The sequence below is a fragment of the Pleuronectes platessa genome, chromosome 6, assembly GCF_947347685.1.
Source record: "Pleuronectes platessa chromosome 6, fPlePla1.1, whole genome shotgun sequence".
Classification (NCBI taxonomy): domain Eukaryota; kingdom Metazoa; phylum Chordata; class Actinopteri; order Pleuronectiformes; family Pleuronectidae; genus Pleuronectes; species Pleuronectes platessa.
Genome location: NC_070631.1, coordinates 22,984,929 through 23,000,899, shown reverse-complemented (window position 1 = coordinate 23,000,899; position 15,971 = coordinate 22,984,929). Strand labels below are relative to the sequence as shown.

General features: G+C 42.2%; 1 protein-coding gene and 1 long non-coding RNA gene across 3 annotated transcripts; one reads left to right on the top strand and one right to left on the bottom strand.

Annotated features, from left to right (window-relative positions):
* Positions 1-11,778: 11,778 nt before the first annotated feature.
* LOC128442639 (putative nuclease HARBI1) lies at positions 11,779-13,166 on the top strand. The gene is made up of 4 exons (XM_053425197.1): positions 11,779-12,211; positions 12,293-12,405; positions 12,486-12,597; positions 12,706-13,166. The coding sequence occupies exons 1-4, from the start codon at positions 11,779-11,781 to the stop codon at positions 13,074-13,076; spliced, it is 1,029 nt and encodes a 342-aa protein (XP_053281172.1). The 3' UTR covers positions 13,077-13,166.
* Positions 13,121-13,663, bottom strand: LOC128442640 (uncharacterized). Of its 2 annotated transcripts, XR_008338858.1 has the most exons (4): positions 13,600-13,662; positions 13,450-13,512; positions 13,230-13,361; positions 13,121-13,146 (listed from the first exon to the last, which is right to left on the bottom strand). It is a non-coding gene; the product is annotated as an uncharacterized LOC128442640 (long non-coding RNA). The 2 variants fall into 2 exon arrangements; XR_008338857.1 differs by having other exon boundaries at positions 13,230-13,512; positions 13,600-13,663.
* Positions 13,664-15,971: the final 2,308 nt, after the last annotated feature.

Sequence of the window (15,971 nt, the reverse complement as noted above, 5' to 3'; positions counted from 1 at the left end):
TATGAGTCGAACATTGCGTTCAGGTGTGCGTACGCACGGTTTTATAAATCGGAATCAGCTTTGGTGTACGCCATTTTCTGGCTTTTGTGCGTACGCACACTTTTAGTAGGAATCCTACGCAATCCTTCATAAATCCGACCCCAGAACTGTGTCATGCCGGCCCGCTCTTAGCTCATTGAAAGTGTTATTGTCAGCACTCCCTACTTGCCCTGGATTTGCCTCACTACGACTTCTTTCTCTTGCCCAAAATGTTTAGTGTCTCTGTTTGGACAAAACGGTAGAGATTCATCTCAGGTCTCAGTGTGAGTGAAATGCTTACAGATCATGACTTCCAGGGAGCATTCCACTCATGGAAGGGGCATCAGAAGTGGTGCACTACTGCACAACGTGCCTACTTTGATGGGAATGTCGGCCGAATTTAAATCAGGTATGGTTTTTGCTCGTCAAAGATGCAGCCCTGCAACTTTTTGATTGCACTTCTTATATTGTACCTGTACTCTTCTTAAATATCATTCCATTCAGAGGTAATAGGACAGTTTAGCTAAAGCAGAGTACCGGTGCCTCAATATTCATAAAAATCTGGAGCTGCAGCACTGAGCCCTCTTGCCGTAAAAAAATTATTTTTGCATCACTACTAAGCCCAGAATTATTGTCTGCGGTGCTTCTGCGTCACTACATTTCTCTTTTGACAGCATTGTGCTGGTAACTGGTACTAAAGCTGCCACGGAGTCTCGAGTCAGTGTTAATAATGCAGGCGTTTTGAGCACAGGTATTCCCATTCTGATTGTAAACCTTAACCCTGGAACACAACTCACCAGAAGAAAAGAAAAGACAGGAAGATTCTTCTATCCGCTATATGCTTCAGCAGGGTAATCCTTAAGTCTACAACAGATGGCAGCGGTTGCCTTTTCTCAGTTCCCAGTGTTTGTCTGCCTGTGTCTGTTTGTATATGTGGGTGAAAAGAAGGGGAAGGAGGGTAAGATAAAGGTGGGATTGCATACAAAGAGGGACTGTGACAAGTCAGTGTGGGCTGAGGCGTGGGGCCCTCCCTACAGTCTGTCCGTCTAGCGCCCCACCTGCCTGGTCCGAGCGTCCATCTGCCCCATCGCACATAAGCCCACTCCATCCAGCACCACGGCTTTACCAATAGATTACACAGTTTCAGCTCAGTGATTTGCACTTTGATGCCACCGTGGTCTGTTTTACACAAAGAGATGCTGGTTGTGACAGACAACTGAAAATGAAATTCATCAGAAATGGCTGAGCAGCAGGAGGAAGTGTTCTGTTGGCTCTCACCTCAGTCAACATAATAAAATAATGGGCTGATATTTGATCGATGCATGCAATACTTAGCACAACATGTGAATGTTGCATGATACCAAGCTACGCTACAGGTATATCAACATGAGACCAGGATGGGGAATAGTGCTGAAAAAAAAAGACAACATTGCTTAAAAAAAAAGAAAAGTGTGTATGGACCTTGACTAGGGATATTATTTAAAGCCTTGGAAAATCTTTCTCATTCAGTCTTACAAACAAATTGGGGACAGGTTTGATCATAATCCTCTTGCTTATATAATATAAAATATTTACTAATGTTCATAATAATACTTTTTTCTTATCTTTTTGGGGACATCAAGGCGACAAGCTGTGAACACATCACCGACACAAAATATTATCTATTGCAAACAAAGTCAAATTTTTATTTCCAACAGACACAGAGCTATAATAACAGTCAAGTAGGGTTGTGTCTGTCCCCGTCCTATATTCACTCTCCTTTTAGCTCTGTTGAGTCTCCTCTGCATCCCGGGGGAAAGGCTCTCTGGCTCTGGAGCTGCTAAATGCTCTAATTTGTTCACCAGCTGGTTGTTAACTATGTCTGTCCGCCGCAGAGTACGTGGGGTTTTTGAGCTCCTCCCTAAAAAAAAAAACACCTCCCAAGTATGGAAACGGTGCTGATGAGACTGAATCAGTGAAGATACAGGCTGTAGAAACCAAACAAGAGTTTAAAGATGTTAACGTGTTCGGTTCAGCTGAAGGGAGCTACACAGCAGGGTGATTTATAAATTGGGTTCATAACTAAAGGCTCATACAGGAATTTCATCCATTGCTCATATAAAAAATATTTATCAGAGCAGCTTTAACTTTGTCATGAATAAATAACACATGGTAACATGTTTATAAAGATACCCGGTACAAATAATAACTCCACGAGTGATGGAATTTTTAGATCATGTTTACAATAATGACATTTTCATGAGAATTCTCCTTCACAGTTAAGACTAGATCTTAGTAAAAGGTCAGTCATTCACAAAGCATCTCTGCCCTTCTGAGAGCACCTAAAGTGAAATACTGCTAGCAGAAAAGACGGGGGATTTTAAGAGGCTAAGTGTTTCTTGAGCAGAAGAGAAATGTTATTAAGATAAGTCTGCTGCAGTTGTAAGTGGTGCAGTATATGTGTGTTAACAATCCTCTTGGTCCCAGCCCTTACTTTTCAACTGCAAAATACACCAACTCTGCACACACTTCTTACTAGTGTAACACAAACGGAGGTAATGAGGCGTTGCACTGTAGTCTCCAAAATCTGTGATGTAACACAGCACTGAATTTAACTCTTAAATGGTTTCACACTCATCAACTAATTGAGCTGATGGGAAACAATCATTGTCTGCTCTGATGGTCTTATTGGTTGTTTTACGTGCTTCAATTAGTCTTTGCTTGCTGTCTGGTTTGTAGTAGATTTACATTCCAACCAACAATGCAACTGTTGAGCATTCAGACAGTTCTTGGTTTAAATCCCAGTTGTGTTGAGGCCTTTTATGTGTGGAGTTTCCATGCTCTCCCATTGTCTGAATACATTCTCTCCAGGTACTCCTGCTTCCCCCCACAGTGATCGGAGACTCTAAATTGACTGTTGGTTTGAATGTTTTTGACCCTTCAAAGATAGGCAGTAAATATAATGGATGGATCGATAGATGGATGTGTGATAAAGAAAACTATTTGTGAACAGGCTGCTGCACAACTAGACTTGTGTTTTATTATTATTGGTTACTTGTAAAGTAAGGCTTAGAATTTATTCAACATGTTCATAACATTGTGTCTTAGGACAGATTAAACTCTACGACTAGGCCTCTTCATGTAACTGTCCCTTCTAGGTCCCTTTTTTGCTCACAGGTGCTCAGAGCAATCCTTGACCATGACTCAAAATTGACTGAAATTAATTTAGGCAAAGTTATGAGCTCTGAAAGTCTTCACAGGAACTTCATACGGGGAAGTGATATTTTCATTCAGAGAAAAAACTGCTCTGATTTTCCAGGACAGATGGGGAGGTTTGGCATTGGGTTCTCCATAAAGAGGAGAAGGTCTGTAGCGAACAAAGACTTATTATATGAATACAATAGTTTGTTCAACAAGATATTCTAACACATTTCACACATCAACAGACTCACTCCAATGAATACTTACTATTAAAGAAAAATAAAATACCTACTGCAGATAAATGAGAAAACCAAGCGCTGAAATTCTGGCTGAAGTACATGAACAGAAACTATCACTTTCTGTTGTGTCTTTAGGCAGTTTGATTTAAATCTACTTGGCGTGATGTGATTCATTTACACAATTTGAACTTTGTGTTATGATAATGCAAAACAGTAAAACTGATCATGTTGTCAGAGCTCTGGGGTCAGAGAAGTTAGATAAATACAACTTTTCTGTGTAATCTATGAATACTCTACATCAACCTGAATGCATTAACCTTGTCAGTTGATAATAGTGGTGGGCGGATGCCTCAGGAGTCTTGTTTGCACCAGATAGGTGACCTTGTGTCGTCTCCAGTCAGATACAGTAAGAACACAGAGGCTCTCAAGGCGATCGAAGCTGTCACATTCAATAAAGGAGATGTGAAATAAAAACCCAAAGACAGGGAAAGAAAAATGTATTTTTTGAGTAAAAAAGTGTAGTCTTTCCATTGAATTTCCTCTGCGGGAACATCGAACTGTGAATATTATCCTACGAACTCTACCCACTAACTGAACTTAAACATAAACTCAACTGCTGCCTCTGTCGCCAAGTTCAAATTCTCACTGTGCTTGAAAAAACATGTATTAAGCGTTATAATATGTGGGAGGAACAGTGATTTGACCTGTTTTGACATTGCAACTGAAACTTGTCAAGAGAAAGTCACATATATGCAATAAAAATCCATTAGAAAAACTTTAATTAAATGAAGGTTCATATAGCATAGCACATATAATAAAGTGGTTCTCCTTTAGTATTGCAGGGAAGTTATATAAGCTTCAATATTGTATCTGTGTGAATATCTTTTCATACAACTTTTCAGCTTTCTAATAAAGGCCAAATCTGCTTTTACATGAAAATAGAACAAGATGTTGGCCTCAAATGGTAAAGTTATAAATGTAATTTTGTATTTTTTTTACAAAAGGAAACATGCTTACATTAAGACACAGGCCCGATCAGGAGAGTAAGCAACTGGGGAACTCATTTGATTTTTCAAAACATGTACACTATTCTTTCCAGAACTTTATTGTCAATATACTCAGTTGTAAGAGGCTTATCTCTCATACATATATGTGTGTGTGTGTGTAAATATAATGTAGAAAAACAATATAATTACAGCAGCAAATAAACATAGTTGATTGAATAAGTAAAAATATATCCATAGTGCAAAATGGTGCAAGAAGGTTTTTCCCTTTTGAGCTCTTCCAGATGTCTCATATATTTTTACCACTTTCCGTGCGCGGTTTTCAGGAGAATAGACAGAAAAAAAGATCGCTCAAGGATATGTAGCCTGCCTGTTTCAAAATAAAAGCCCTCCAGCATTTCTGTTGACTGAATCCGTTAATTTTGTTGTGTCTGTGTGCGCTGTTACCTTTTGCTCAGGTTCTGGGACAATAATAAAGAGGCTACCCAATTATTTTATTATAATCAGCGGTTTATAGACATCAGTTTGGCACTAGCAGTTTCAATTGTACTCGGATTTTGTCGGGAGGTTTTATAGAGGGGGCTCACAATTCTCTATAGAGGAAAAACCCTGGACCGTCAATGATCTGAATATCTTTAATTCATTACTACATAATGTTTTTTGTGCTGCATTTTTCCACGTTCAAAACTAATGAATTTCAAATTTACTCTTTTCACGTTCTTTCACAATGTTTGCACTTACACTGAATTGTTACGATACATTTTTAAAGATTAGTTTTTTCTTTCAGCCAGCGATGCTCTCCTCAGAGCATATCGGAATAGTTAATGCTGCTTAAAGGGGGAAACATGGCAAAGTTCTGTAATCTTTCTCTATTTGCATCCACGGCTGCCACCTCTCCCGCTGCGTGTTTACCCTAGCATCAGCTGGTCTGGGATCAGCTCTGTGATGCCTTGACCTCTGCCCCTTCATTCAACTCTGCCCGCCCAGGTCGCTTTACTGCCCGTTGTAAACCAAACAAGCCTGGACCACTGGCAGAGACAGAGAGGGAGACAAAAACAGAGAAGGAGACAGACAGGAAGGACCACAGTTTTTTATTCAATCTTAATGAAAACCTCTGATTTCTGATATGAGATGAGGTTGATGGCCACAGGAAAAGCACAGTTTGCTCAATTGTAGCTAGAGCTGTGACATGTTTTGCTAAACTTCTCAAAAGTGAAACAATAACGTTAATGCACTACAGCTAATACGTTTCTTGAATAAATATTTCATGGGCTGATTTTTAGCAGCCAACATTTCTTTATTGGTAGGAGCTGTCATTTCACTTTGCATTGGCATGAATACAAATAAATACACTGGCTGATGTCTGTGTGATTGTTTTGTGAGCAAGAACACTAGAACTCTTGCAGCTCCTGGGACATCATACAGAGCACCTCCAGGAGGGTTAGGGTGGGCGGGGCACTCAAAACAGGTCAATCTGAGGAGGGCTGTTTTAGACAGGGTAAAAAGGGTTCTGTTTTAAATGATCCTTGTGGTATTTTGACCAAAATATGTTAGTCATTTCATTAAGACCCCAAGGAACCATATCAACTGTGGTAAAATGGGCATAATGTCCCCTTTAAGAAAGAGATTTGGGAGATTGGTGATTGTAGCAGTGCTTTGACACGTGAGAATACGGCTGCAGTCGATGAATCAAAAACATTTCCTCTTCTAACCACTTTCCTCGGACCCCGATGGAAAATGTCATATAGTCAAGGAAAGATATGAAGGAAAATTCCAAAGAGTGAACAAAACATGGAACTATGAAAATAGAAAGCAAACTGTATTTATTTTACCGGAAGACATGCATTGTGACAGGCTGCTTGCACCTCTGCAAATACCGGTTCATGCAGGGGGAATGGGGGCCTGATGACCCCAACACCTCCTATTACTATAGATGTTAAATTCAATAACAGAATAACGTTGTTATTTCAGTTTTATTTATTAGAGTAATGTTAGATTGATTCAAGCAGCACATTTTACAAAGCCTTACATGATTTCTTTCATGTCCGATTTTTTCTGCATCTTGTGAGAACTAGGCGAGCTTAAGGACACACACATTCACACAGAGAGACACAGAGCGATGATGGCACCAAACCTGACATGAGACTACAAACCATTCTCATATTCATAAGAATGAAATATGAATGAGCGCTGCTTGCGTGAGTACAATGGAGTTACACATTCAAATAATTTAAACATACATATTTACATTTGCAACAAAGTGGATACTAAAGTTCAACTAACGTTGAATATTGTATAAAAGGCATTTTTGTTCCGGCATGCATTGATTCTTTGTGAATATTATTGAGGCTGCAGTCTCTTACAAAGGCCTTGAAATATTATTGGTCCACTTAAAATCTTTACAAAGCGAGATTAGACGAGCCCAAACTGATAAAGACAAAGACAGCACAATCTCCACAACATTCACTGTCTGATCTATACATCCATTTGAGCCATTATAGATGGGTATAGTGTGATCACATCTCTGCCTGCTACTACAAAGGGAGTTCAACCTGCATATTAAACGACATAATTGATTCCACTGCTCCAGATGGTGAATTGATGAACAGTCAACGAAGCTCTGAAGCATATCAGCACTTCCACAGTAATAAAGCGTGGCAGGTTTCATTAAAGAAGATGGCACAGAAACCTTGTCCATCTCAAAGCAGGTTAGCTAACAGCAAGCAACTTTGCTCGGGTTATCTAAGGCCACTTCTTGGGGATGCATTAACATTCTTGTAACGGTATAGTAAATATTACTCTAATGCTCACAGGAACCAACTTAGCTTAGCAAAAAGGCTGGAAATGAGTTGAATTCAACTTAGTGTTTATTTACCGTGAATGAGGACACTTTTCTAAAATGTTAAACTTCTTTGAGTTGTGTTACCACCTGGCTCAAGACTGGCAACAAAAAGGGAGATCACACACAGATCTATCAATCAAAAGTAATTTATTGAACTCCTAACTGAACTCTTACATCATATTCATTAAAAATTGAGGTGTGTAAGTATGAAGGGCATAAGTTGTGTCAGAAGTGTGTGGATGAGTGAGAATGTCGTGTGATGCGTGTTCGTTAGTGCAGCAAACCAAACAAAGGATGAAGGTTCAGGCTGGTGCAGCAGGCCCGGCTGAGAGAGAGATTTGATTTTTCACAAACACTTTATTTACATATTCTTCATTTTACAAAACACTTGTTTACAGCATTATTCAATAAATAAAAAAAGTGCTGCTGTTAAAAAAACTCAGTCTGTTAAAAAGTGTGGAAAGGACAGCTCATTGTTGGTGACGGTGCAGAGTGTCATTAAAACACCAAATTCTTTTAAAAGACTCGAGATCAGATACCATTGTGTTAAAGCTGAACTCAAGTCGGAGTCTTGCCCGGAGGTTTACCACCCACACCGCCCCCGCTTCCTGCCCGTTCCTGTTCTCTACCATGTTTTTTCTACTAATGTAAATGGCCATCTTGGCCTCACCTGAGAGGTGGTTCAGGAGCTGCCACTTATCTTGATTATGATAAAAACCTTCTCAGTAAAAGTGACGTTAAAATCACTAAAAAACGCAGTTAAAAGAGCGAAGAAACTTGTCAGTCTCTTGCACTCAGTAAAAACGTGATAAATAGTCTCACGCAGGTCGCAAAACGGACACTTGCTTAAAACGGTGGGATTAAGAATAGAAATAAAAGCGTTGGAAGCGACGCCGCCGTGTAAAATTCTCCACTGGAGGTCGCCTGTTCCTTTCATAAGGGGAGGTTTGTATAAAATCCTCCACTGTTGGCTGGGTCCATGTTCTCCCCACCTCCGTGACCACACAGTGGGGGGTCTGTTGCTCAGTCCGGTCTGGTGGATGCTTTTCACACAGTTTCTGTATATTGTCTCTTTGTCTATTTTGTGTATTGTCAGTTTGTGTGTGTTTATTTCAGTTAGTAGGGGGCCGGTCTTTTCTCCCAGGCCTGGGCTCAGGATAATTTCTGGGTAGGGGTCTGCAGCCTCTGGTGCGGTCTCCCCCCTCTGGTAGGCCTTCAGGAGGTCCTTTTCACGGATGGAGAGCCTCTGGGCCCAGAGCTCCAGGATCCTCTGGGCCATCCGGGTAGACTGCAGCCCCAGCAGGGAGCCCAGGGCCTGGGTGTTGTTGAGTGCCGGCCCCACTGCATCCACCAGCTGCTGTAAGGTCACTGTTCCAGACCGGGTCAGCGCCGCCATTAGGCCGGGTGTTGTTGTGCCGCTGACGTCCAGTCTGGCTCCATTTACAAGTGGTTCTCTCAACAACCAGTACAGAGAGGCTGCTTTTTGACACCTTTTTTTGTTAAAAAGGGCCCATGATTTAAAAACACCTTGATAAAAAGGAGGCAACCCACTTAACTTTAAGAATTTAGAATCTGTTAAAAACAGAGCATCATCCAACCCCAGGTTATTGGCACGCCTAAGGATGCTGCTGGCCACATCTCTCCACACCAGATCTGCCGGACCTGTGAGATATTTTTGGATGAATTGAAGTCTAAAAGTTGCAGTCCGGCTGGCCAGGTGGACGAGTCCCTGTCCCCCCTCCTCCCTGGCTAAAAACAGCACCCCCTGTGGCACCCAGTGTAGACCCCCCCAGAAAAAATCCACCGTTTTCTTTTGTAAAGTGGAAAGCAAGCCAGGGGGGGGTTCCACAAACATTAGGTGGTGCCACAGTTGGGATGCCACAAGATTATTTAAAACCAGTACCCTCCCTCTAAGAGACATTTTTGGGAGCAGCCATTTCCATTTTAACAGTTTGTTTTCTATTTTTTCTGTGACGTTCTCCCAGTTCTTCTTATGTATATCTTCGTTTCCTAAAAACACCCCGAGGTACTTTATGCCACTCCTCTTCCATTTCAGGTTTTGGGGGAGAACTGGGAGACCGCCAGGCCACTCCCCGACTGCGAGGGCTTCGCTTTTTTTCCAGTTGACCCTCGCGGCCGATGCCATGCTAAAATCATTTAAGATTTTGGCTAAAATATCTACATCCGTCTGGTCTTTAATAAAAACAATAAGATCGTCGGCATAAGCCGATAAAATCATGTTGCCACTAAAACCAGGATAAAACACACCTTGCATGCTAGATCTTATTCTGCGGAGGAGAGGTTCCAGGGAGAGTGCGTAGAGCATCCCAGGCAGAGCACAGCCCTGCCTGACACCTCTACCTACCCTGAAAGGAGCACTCAGACTGCCGTTGATCTTTAACACGCTCTCAACGTCACTGTACAGCACCTTGATCTTAGCTATGAAGCCAGCGCTGAACCCAAACTTCCCCATTACTTTCCACAGGAAGCTGTGTTCAACGCGGTCAAAAGCTTTTTCTTGGTCTAGGGAAATCCAGCCTATATCTACATCAAATGAACTGGAGACATCCAAAAGGTCTCGAATGAGGTGGACATTGTCCACCATGGACCTGCCGAGCACGCAGTAGGTCTGGTCCCTGTGAATGACCTGCTCCATAGCCTTCCCCAGCCTGGAGGCCAGTGCTTTGGACAGAAGTTTGTAATCCACACAGAGCAATGACACAGGGCGCCAGTTCTTGATGTCCTGCAGGTTACCCTTTTTCGGGAGCAGTGTGAGGACCGCCCTCCTGCAGGACACTGGCATGGAGCCAGACGCCAGACATTCATTAAAAACCTGTAAAAGATCATGCGATAAAATGCCCCAGTAAGCTTTATAAAACTCCGGGGTCAGTCCGTCACTGCCAGGAGCCCACCGTCCCTGCATGCCTTGCAGGGCGGTCAGCAGCTCCTGCATCCGGAGGGGGGCAGCGAGCTGTGAGTTGGACTCTTCCGAGATCTGAGGTAGTTCTGTACAGAACTCCTCCCTGCCTGTGTGTTCTTCCTCAGAAGAGTACAGTGCTTGATAAAAACTCACAGCCCGCTCTCTTATCTGGCGTGGCTCCATCAGTTCTTCCCCTGTGTCTGAGAGCAGGGTGTGGATTACTCTCCTCTGCCCGTTTTTTTTCTCCAGACTGAAGAAGTAACTAGTTGGAGCATACATTTCAGCAATGTTCAGGAACCGAGACCTGACTAACGCACCCTGTACTTTACTTTCTAACAGGTCGGCTAAAGCCATTTTTTTTTCTTTGAGGCTTTCAATATAACCTCGATTTCCGGTGGACTCACTTAAATGTTCTAGTTCCACTATGTCGGTCTCTAGATCTTTCATAGATCGGGTGGCGTCTCTTGTGACATTGAGGGTGTGTTGTTGACACAATAGGCGTATTTGTGTCTTACCGTGGTCCCACCACTGCCTAAGATTACTAAACTCGCCCTTCCTCTGTCTAAAAACACCCCAGAAATACATAAAAACATCTTTAAAATTCTTATCAAATGTTAAAACAGAATTAAAATGCCAATAGGCGCTCTTCGGTAAAACATTCCTGACAAAAACATGACATAAAAGCAGGGAATGATCACTAAAACCAGCCGGCATGATAGCGCAGCTTTTAAAAATGTTAAAGTGATGTTTAAAACAATAAATCCTGTCTAACCTGGCTGAGGAGATCCTACTCTCTCTGATGTGGGACCAGGTGTACTGTCTGCAGTCTGGGTGCATCCTCCTCCACACGTCCACCATGCCGTGAGAGCGGACCAGCTGCTTTAAGGCGTGCTGAGAGGCTGGATGAGGCTCTGCGTGGTTGCGGTCTAAAACCGCATCTTCAGTGCAGTTAAAATCCCCACCCAAGAATAAAAAATCCTCCATGGCACAATCATTAAGAATCTCACCTATTTTCAGTAAAAACGGCTTCCTCTCTGCACCGGTTGCTGGAGCATAGATGTTAATAAAAACAGCAGTAAAATGGTCGAACTGAGCTTTGGCTAAAAGAAGCCTCCCCTGGATCACTGTAAATCTCCACGTCATCCAAATACACAGCGCAGCCGAACAATCCTGCGACCACCTTGTTCATTAGGCCCTGGAAGGTGGCTGGGGCATTACATAACCCAAATGGCATAACGGTGTAGGAATACAAACCACTGGATGTAATAAAGGTGGCAATCACCCTAGCTCTGGAAGTTAAAGGAACCTGCCAGTAGCCTTTAAGTAGGTCGAGCTTACATACAAACTTAGCAGAGCCAACCGGGGGCCCGTTTCACAAAGCAGGTTTAGTGAAAACTCTGAGTTAGTTAACCCTGAGATGAGGGAAACTCTGGTTTTTCAGTTTCACAAAGCCAGTCAGTTACCCTGGCAACAGACTCCGTGAACCTAACCTGCTCCCTGGCAGGTTTTCTTCAACTAACCCCGAGTTTCTCCTGCTCTTAAGTTGAAGCCTGCAGACTGAAGGCAGTGGCAGACATGGCGTGTCCTTTTATTGAAGAGCCAGTTGATGTCGAGGCGCACATACTCCGCAGACATCTCCACCGGGAGAGGATTATTAGACCCCGATTGGATGTTTTATCATTCCCTGATGAGTATCTGTTTGAGCGTTTCCGTTTCTCTGCATCATCTATAATTTATATAAACGATATTCTCAGCCCTCACATCGCTCACATGACGCATCGTGGACATGCTCTCAGTTCCGAGCAAATTCTTTGTATTGCACTTCGTTTTTTTGCCAACGGCAGTTTTTTGTATAACGTCGGTGATGCAGAGCATGTGTCCAAGGCAACTGTCTGTCGGGCTGTCCGAAATGTGACACTTGCACTGAAACGGCTACTATGCACGTTTGTAGTGTTCCCAAGTCACAGACCCACCAGACTTCTCAAAGAAGAGTTCCACAGAATTGCAGGTATCAGTCTAAGCAGTAATTCATTTATGTCATAAAGCTTTGAGACTTGAAGCACTAATCAGTCAATTTGATATATTTTAGGGTTTCCAGGTGTGATTGGCTGCATAGATGGCACTCACATTCCTATCATCGCTCCTTCAATAAATGAAGGAGATTATGTGAATAGGAAATCTGTCCACAGCATTAATGTGCAGGTAGGCCTAAATAGTAGCCTTTAACATTCCAAATTAAATACACTACACCATACAGCTAATTACTGTTCTCCACTGTGAAGATCATATGTGATGGAGCCCACATGATTAACAATGTGGAAGCGAAGTGGCCTGGGTCTGTGCATGACTCACGAATGTTTCGTGAGTCGACACTGAGTGCCAGATTTGCCGGTGGTGAGTTTATATATATAATTTATATACAGTATATAGTTATATCCTATGATCAAATATTTTGTTTCCTCCTATTGCAACTGAAACAAACTGTATCTTGTATTATCATAGTAGAGTTCGATGGTTACCTACTCGGAGACAGAGGGTACCCCTGCCAGCGCTATCTGCTGACCCCTTACCCTGACCCTGAGCCTGGCCCACAGCGACACTACAACTTGGCTCACTGCAGGACACGAGCCAGAGTGGAGATGACCATCGGGATACTCAAGGCCCGGTTCCAGTGCCTTCGTAGGCTCAGGGTCACCCCAGAGAGAGCTTGTGACATTATAGTGGCATGTGTGGTTCTCCACAACATTGCCACTATTAGAGGAGAACAATGTCCTACTCTTTCCCCCTGTGATCCAGGTATTAATCATACCCCCCCTGCTGATACACGAGATGGAAGAGCTGTTAGAGACATGATATGTGTCAATCATTTCTAACTGACCCATCACCTCCCCAATGTTCAAGAACGACAATATGCATCTCATTTTATGAGGTCTTCTTTATTTCCTAGAAGGACAAATTTTGTACAGTTGTTAATCCATTGTTGTTGAAACAATTAAAAAACATCCACCTGTGGGCACGTCACCCACCTTTAACTGATGGTCCAGCAGTTGTATTTCCTTTTCTGTTTTGGTGATCTGCAGCCTTATGTGCTCCATTTCTAGGTGTGATTTGTTTATTTGAGATTCTAAATATACCTTGTAAAGTTGTTTCACAGGGAGCTATAGGAACATAAATGACATTGAATTTCAGTGCCATGTCTATTTAGTGTCATTGTAAGTTGTGGGTCAATGCTGAACAACATCTTACTGAGGTAAGCTGTGCTGTGGAGGTTGATGGACCTTCTTCCCCATTGTAATTTCCAGCATGGCTCTGTTAGAGAGAAAGAAGTTGCAAGTTGTATTGTGGAACAACACTATTAACTGAGCCAAAGTTATTTTAAAAAAAAAAGGTGTATACTTCAGCAGGCCTCTCTGCATCTTCCCTCTCTGTGGCAGCTGATAAGGTTTCTTCATCATCCTCCGGTAATGAAACAGAATGTGTGTGTTATATTCTACCAATTATGAAAAATCTGTGGAATATTAAGAGTACTTACAACAGCATGGAGGTCTGTTATGGCAGAAGGCTCAACGAGACAGATTACACCATCAGTAAATGGTAGAAAATGAAGATTAGACAGTTGATGATTACCCAGAAAAGTGCCCCACCTAATTTAAACACAATTTTTCAAACTCTGAGTCACCTTAAAATAGATTGATATCTGAAAGCAAAAGCAGCCAATTGCAAAGAACTGTAGCTTACTGCTACAAGAAAAATCAGTGTGCCAACTAAGTTGTGTCTAAGATGAATGGGTGGCCATTACTGAGCGAACACTAGAAAAAGGATTAACGTACATGCCATTCATTTGAATAACTTACCTCTTATGTAGGCCCCTGTGACCTGGGGCGTGGGTGGGTCCGATGAACTCCCCCCAGAGATGCCCTCAGCAATGGGTCGTCCACTGTTCTGACTGAGGGCCATCTTTTCAGCCTCTGTGAGAGGTGGTGGTGGTGGACCGCCACCTGTTTTGCGGGCCTCAGCCTTTTTTCTGTTGGCTATAATGGAGGTCAAATTTAAATACATACAGAAAACACAACTTTGGAGACTTGTATGTATAAAAGGCATTTAGGTGTTGCTTTCATAGAGACAATATTAAATACTGGCAGTGTTGGGATTTCTCTTTTTTTTGCAGATTTCCCTAATTACTTAAATATATCCATCACATGTTGAATGTAGCCACTAAATGCTGTTTAATGAGGGCAGGCTAAACAACATCACAATTGCTTGTACTTTATTATACCTTACCTGTTTGAACTACATTTTTATATTTCATCTTTAGCTGCTGCCAAGTCCGTTTGGTGCCTGTTGGGTTACACCTGTGCTCACAGACACACATATGGAATATAATTGTTGAATAAGTGGAACATTCAAGACAAAACATTTCTTTTTTTTCTCAAATTAATACTGACGCATTGACTCGGTCAGCAATTTCCTGCCACGCAAGATCCCGCGCTTTTGCTGCTGCCACAGTATTGCTTCTTTTTAAAAATATATGCTCACTTTCTGCATACGCAGTCATTAATATTTCCAACTCCACTGGGGAGAAGTAGGAGGATCGAGGCTGTTTACCACTTGTTGCCATGGTGAATCATGTTATCTGTGTTCCATTGATGAAGGCTTTTTATATCCTCATGCACAAGCTTCACTCAGGGTTACCTTGACTCTGAGTTGATTGAACTAAGTGTTATCACCTGTTCTGAAACCGAAAACTTAGAGTTTGACAGCTCAGAGTTGCTCAACCCAGAGTTAAGGTTTTAACTCAGAGTTTGTTGAACCTGCTTTGTGAAACGGGCCCCGGGTCCACACAGTCCTCCATACGTGGGAGTGGAAAAGAGTCTGGCTTGGTCACCTGATTCACCTTTCGGAGATCCGTACATGGTCTAAACGTACCATCTGGCTTCTTTACGAGTAAGCATGGGGAATGTTAAGACCCCGTGATTTAAGACATTTTCTCTTGTGCTTCCTGCTTGTGTTTTTTTATGTCATGTCTTTCCCCCTGTGTATTTATGTTGTCATGTGCTTGTTGTGTTTATGTTGTCAGGCCATGTGTGTTTTGTTATTGTCCTGAGACTCCGCCCTCTACTGCTTCCCGCTCTTTTACTCCCTCACCTGTTCCCTATCGTCACCCTGAGTGTTTGCCTGATTTGTTCACCTGTGTCTTGTCTTTGTTCCCCCTTCTATGTAAGCCCAGTCTTTCTGTTGTCCCCTGTCGGATTGTATCATTTTTCACTGTGAAGAAGCAATACAAGGATACTGCAATTTTTTTGCTTTATTTTCTGGTATGATTTTTGACTCTCTGGTTTTTGAGTCTCTTTGTTTTTCCCTTTTTGGAACTCTGTTTTGCTGAATTATTGAATTGGATTTTCAGTTTTTTGCTCTTTTAATTTTTTGCCTTTTTGGATCCTTGGTTTTCTTTTTTTGTGAAATAAAGAAGTATTTTTTGCATCCTGGTCTGCGATTGGGTCCTTGCTCTGTGAAAGCCTAACAGGAAAGACCAACTAGAAGCCTTGAGTGTTACTGATAGTTGTAGTTACCAGTTGGTTTAAGCTGCTGTACTTAGGACATATGAATTGGTACCGGAAGCTCATCGTCAGTGTTTCAGATTACTCAGAAAAGACAAGCAGTCTTACACTGAGTTTGTTCAAGAGTTTTCCACTCACTTTAATCGCTTGTGTGCTGCTTCTCAGGTTAATACTATGGAGGAACTAAGAAGAAGAAAAAATACTTTATCT

Excerpts from the sequence above, each read along its gene's own strand:
- LOC128442639 (XM_053425197.1), top strand. The coding sequence starts at position 11,779 with ATGGCGTGTCCTTTTATTGAAGAGCCAGTTGATGTCGAGGCGCACATA. Across the intron at positions 12,212-12,292 it reads AGAGTTCCACAGAATTGCAG|GGTTTCCAGGTGTGATTGGC; the intron begins GTATCAGTCTAA and ends GATATATTTTAG. Across the intron at positions 12,406-12,485 it reads TCCACAGCATTAATGTGCAG|ATCATATGTGATGGAGCCCA; the intron begins GTAGGCCTAAAT and ends TCCACTGTGAAG.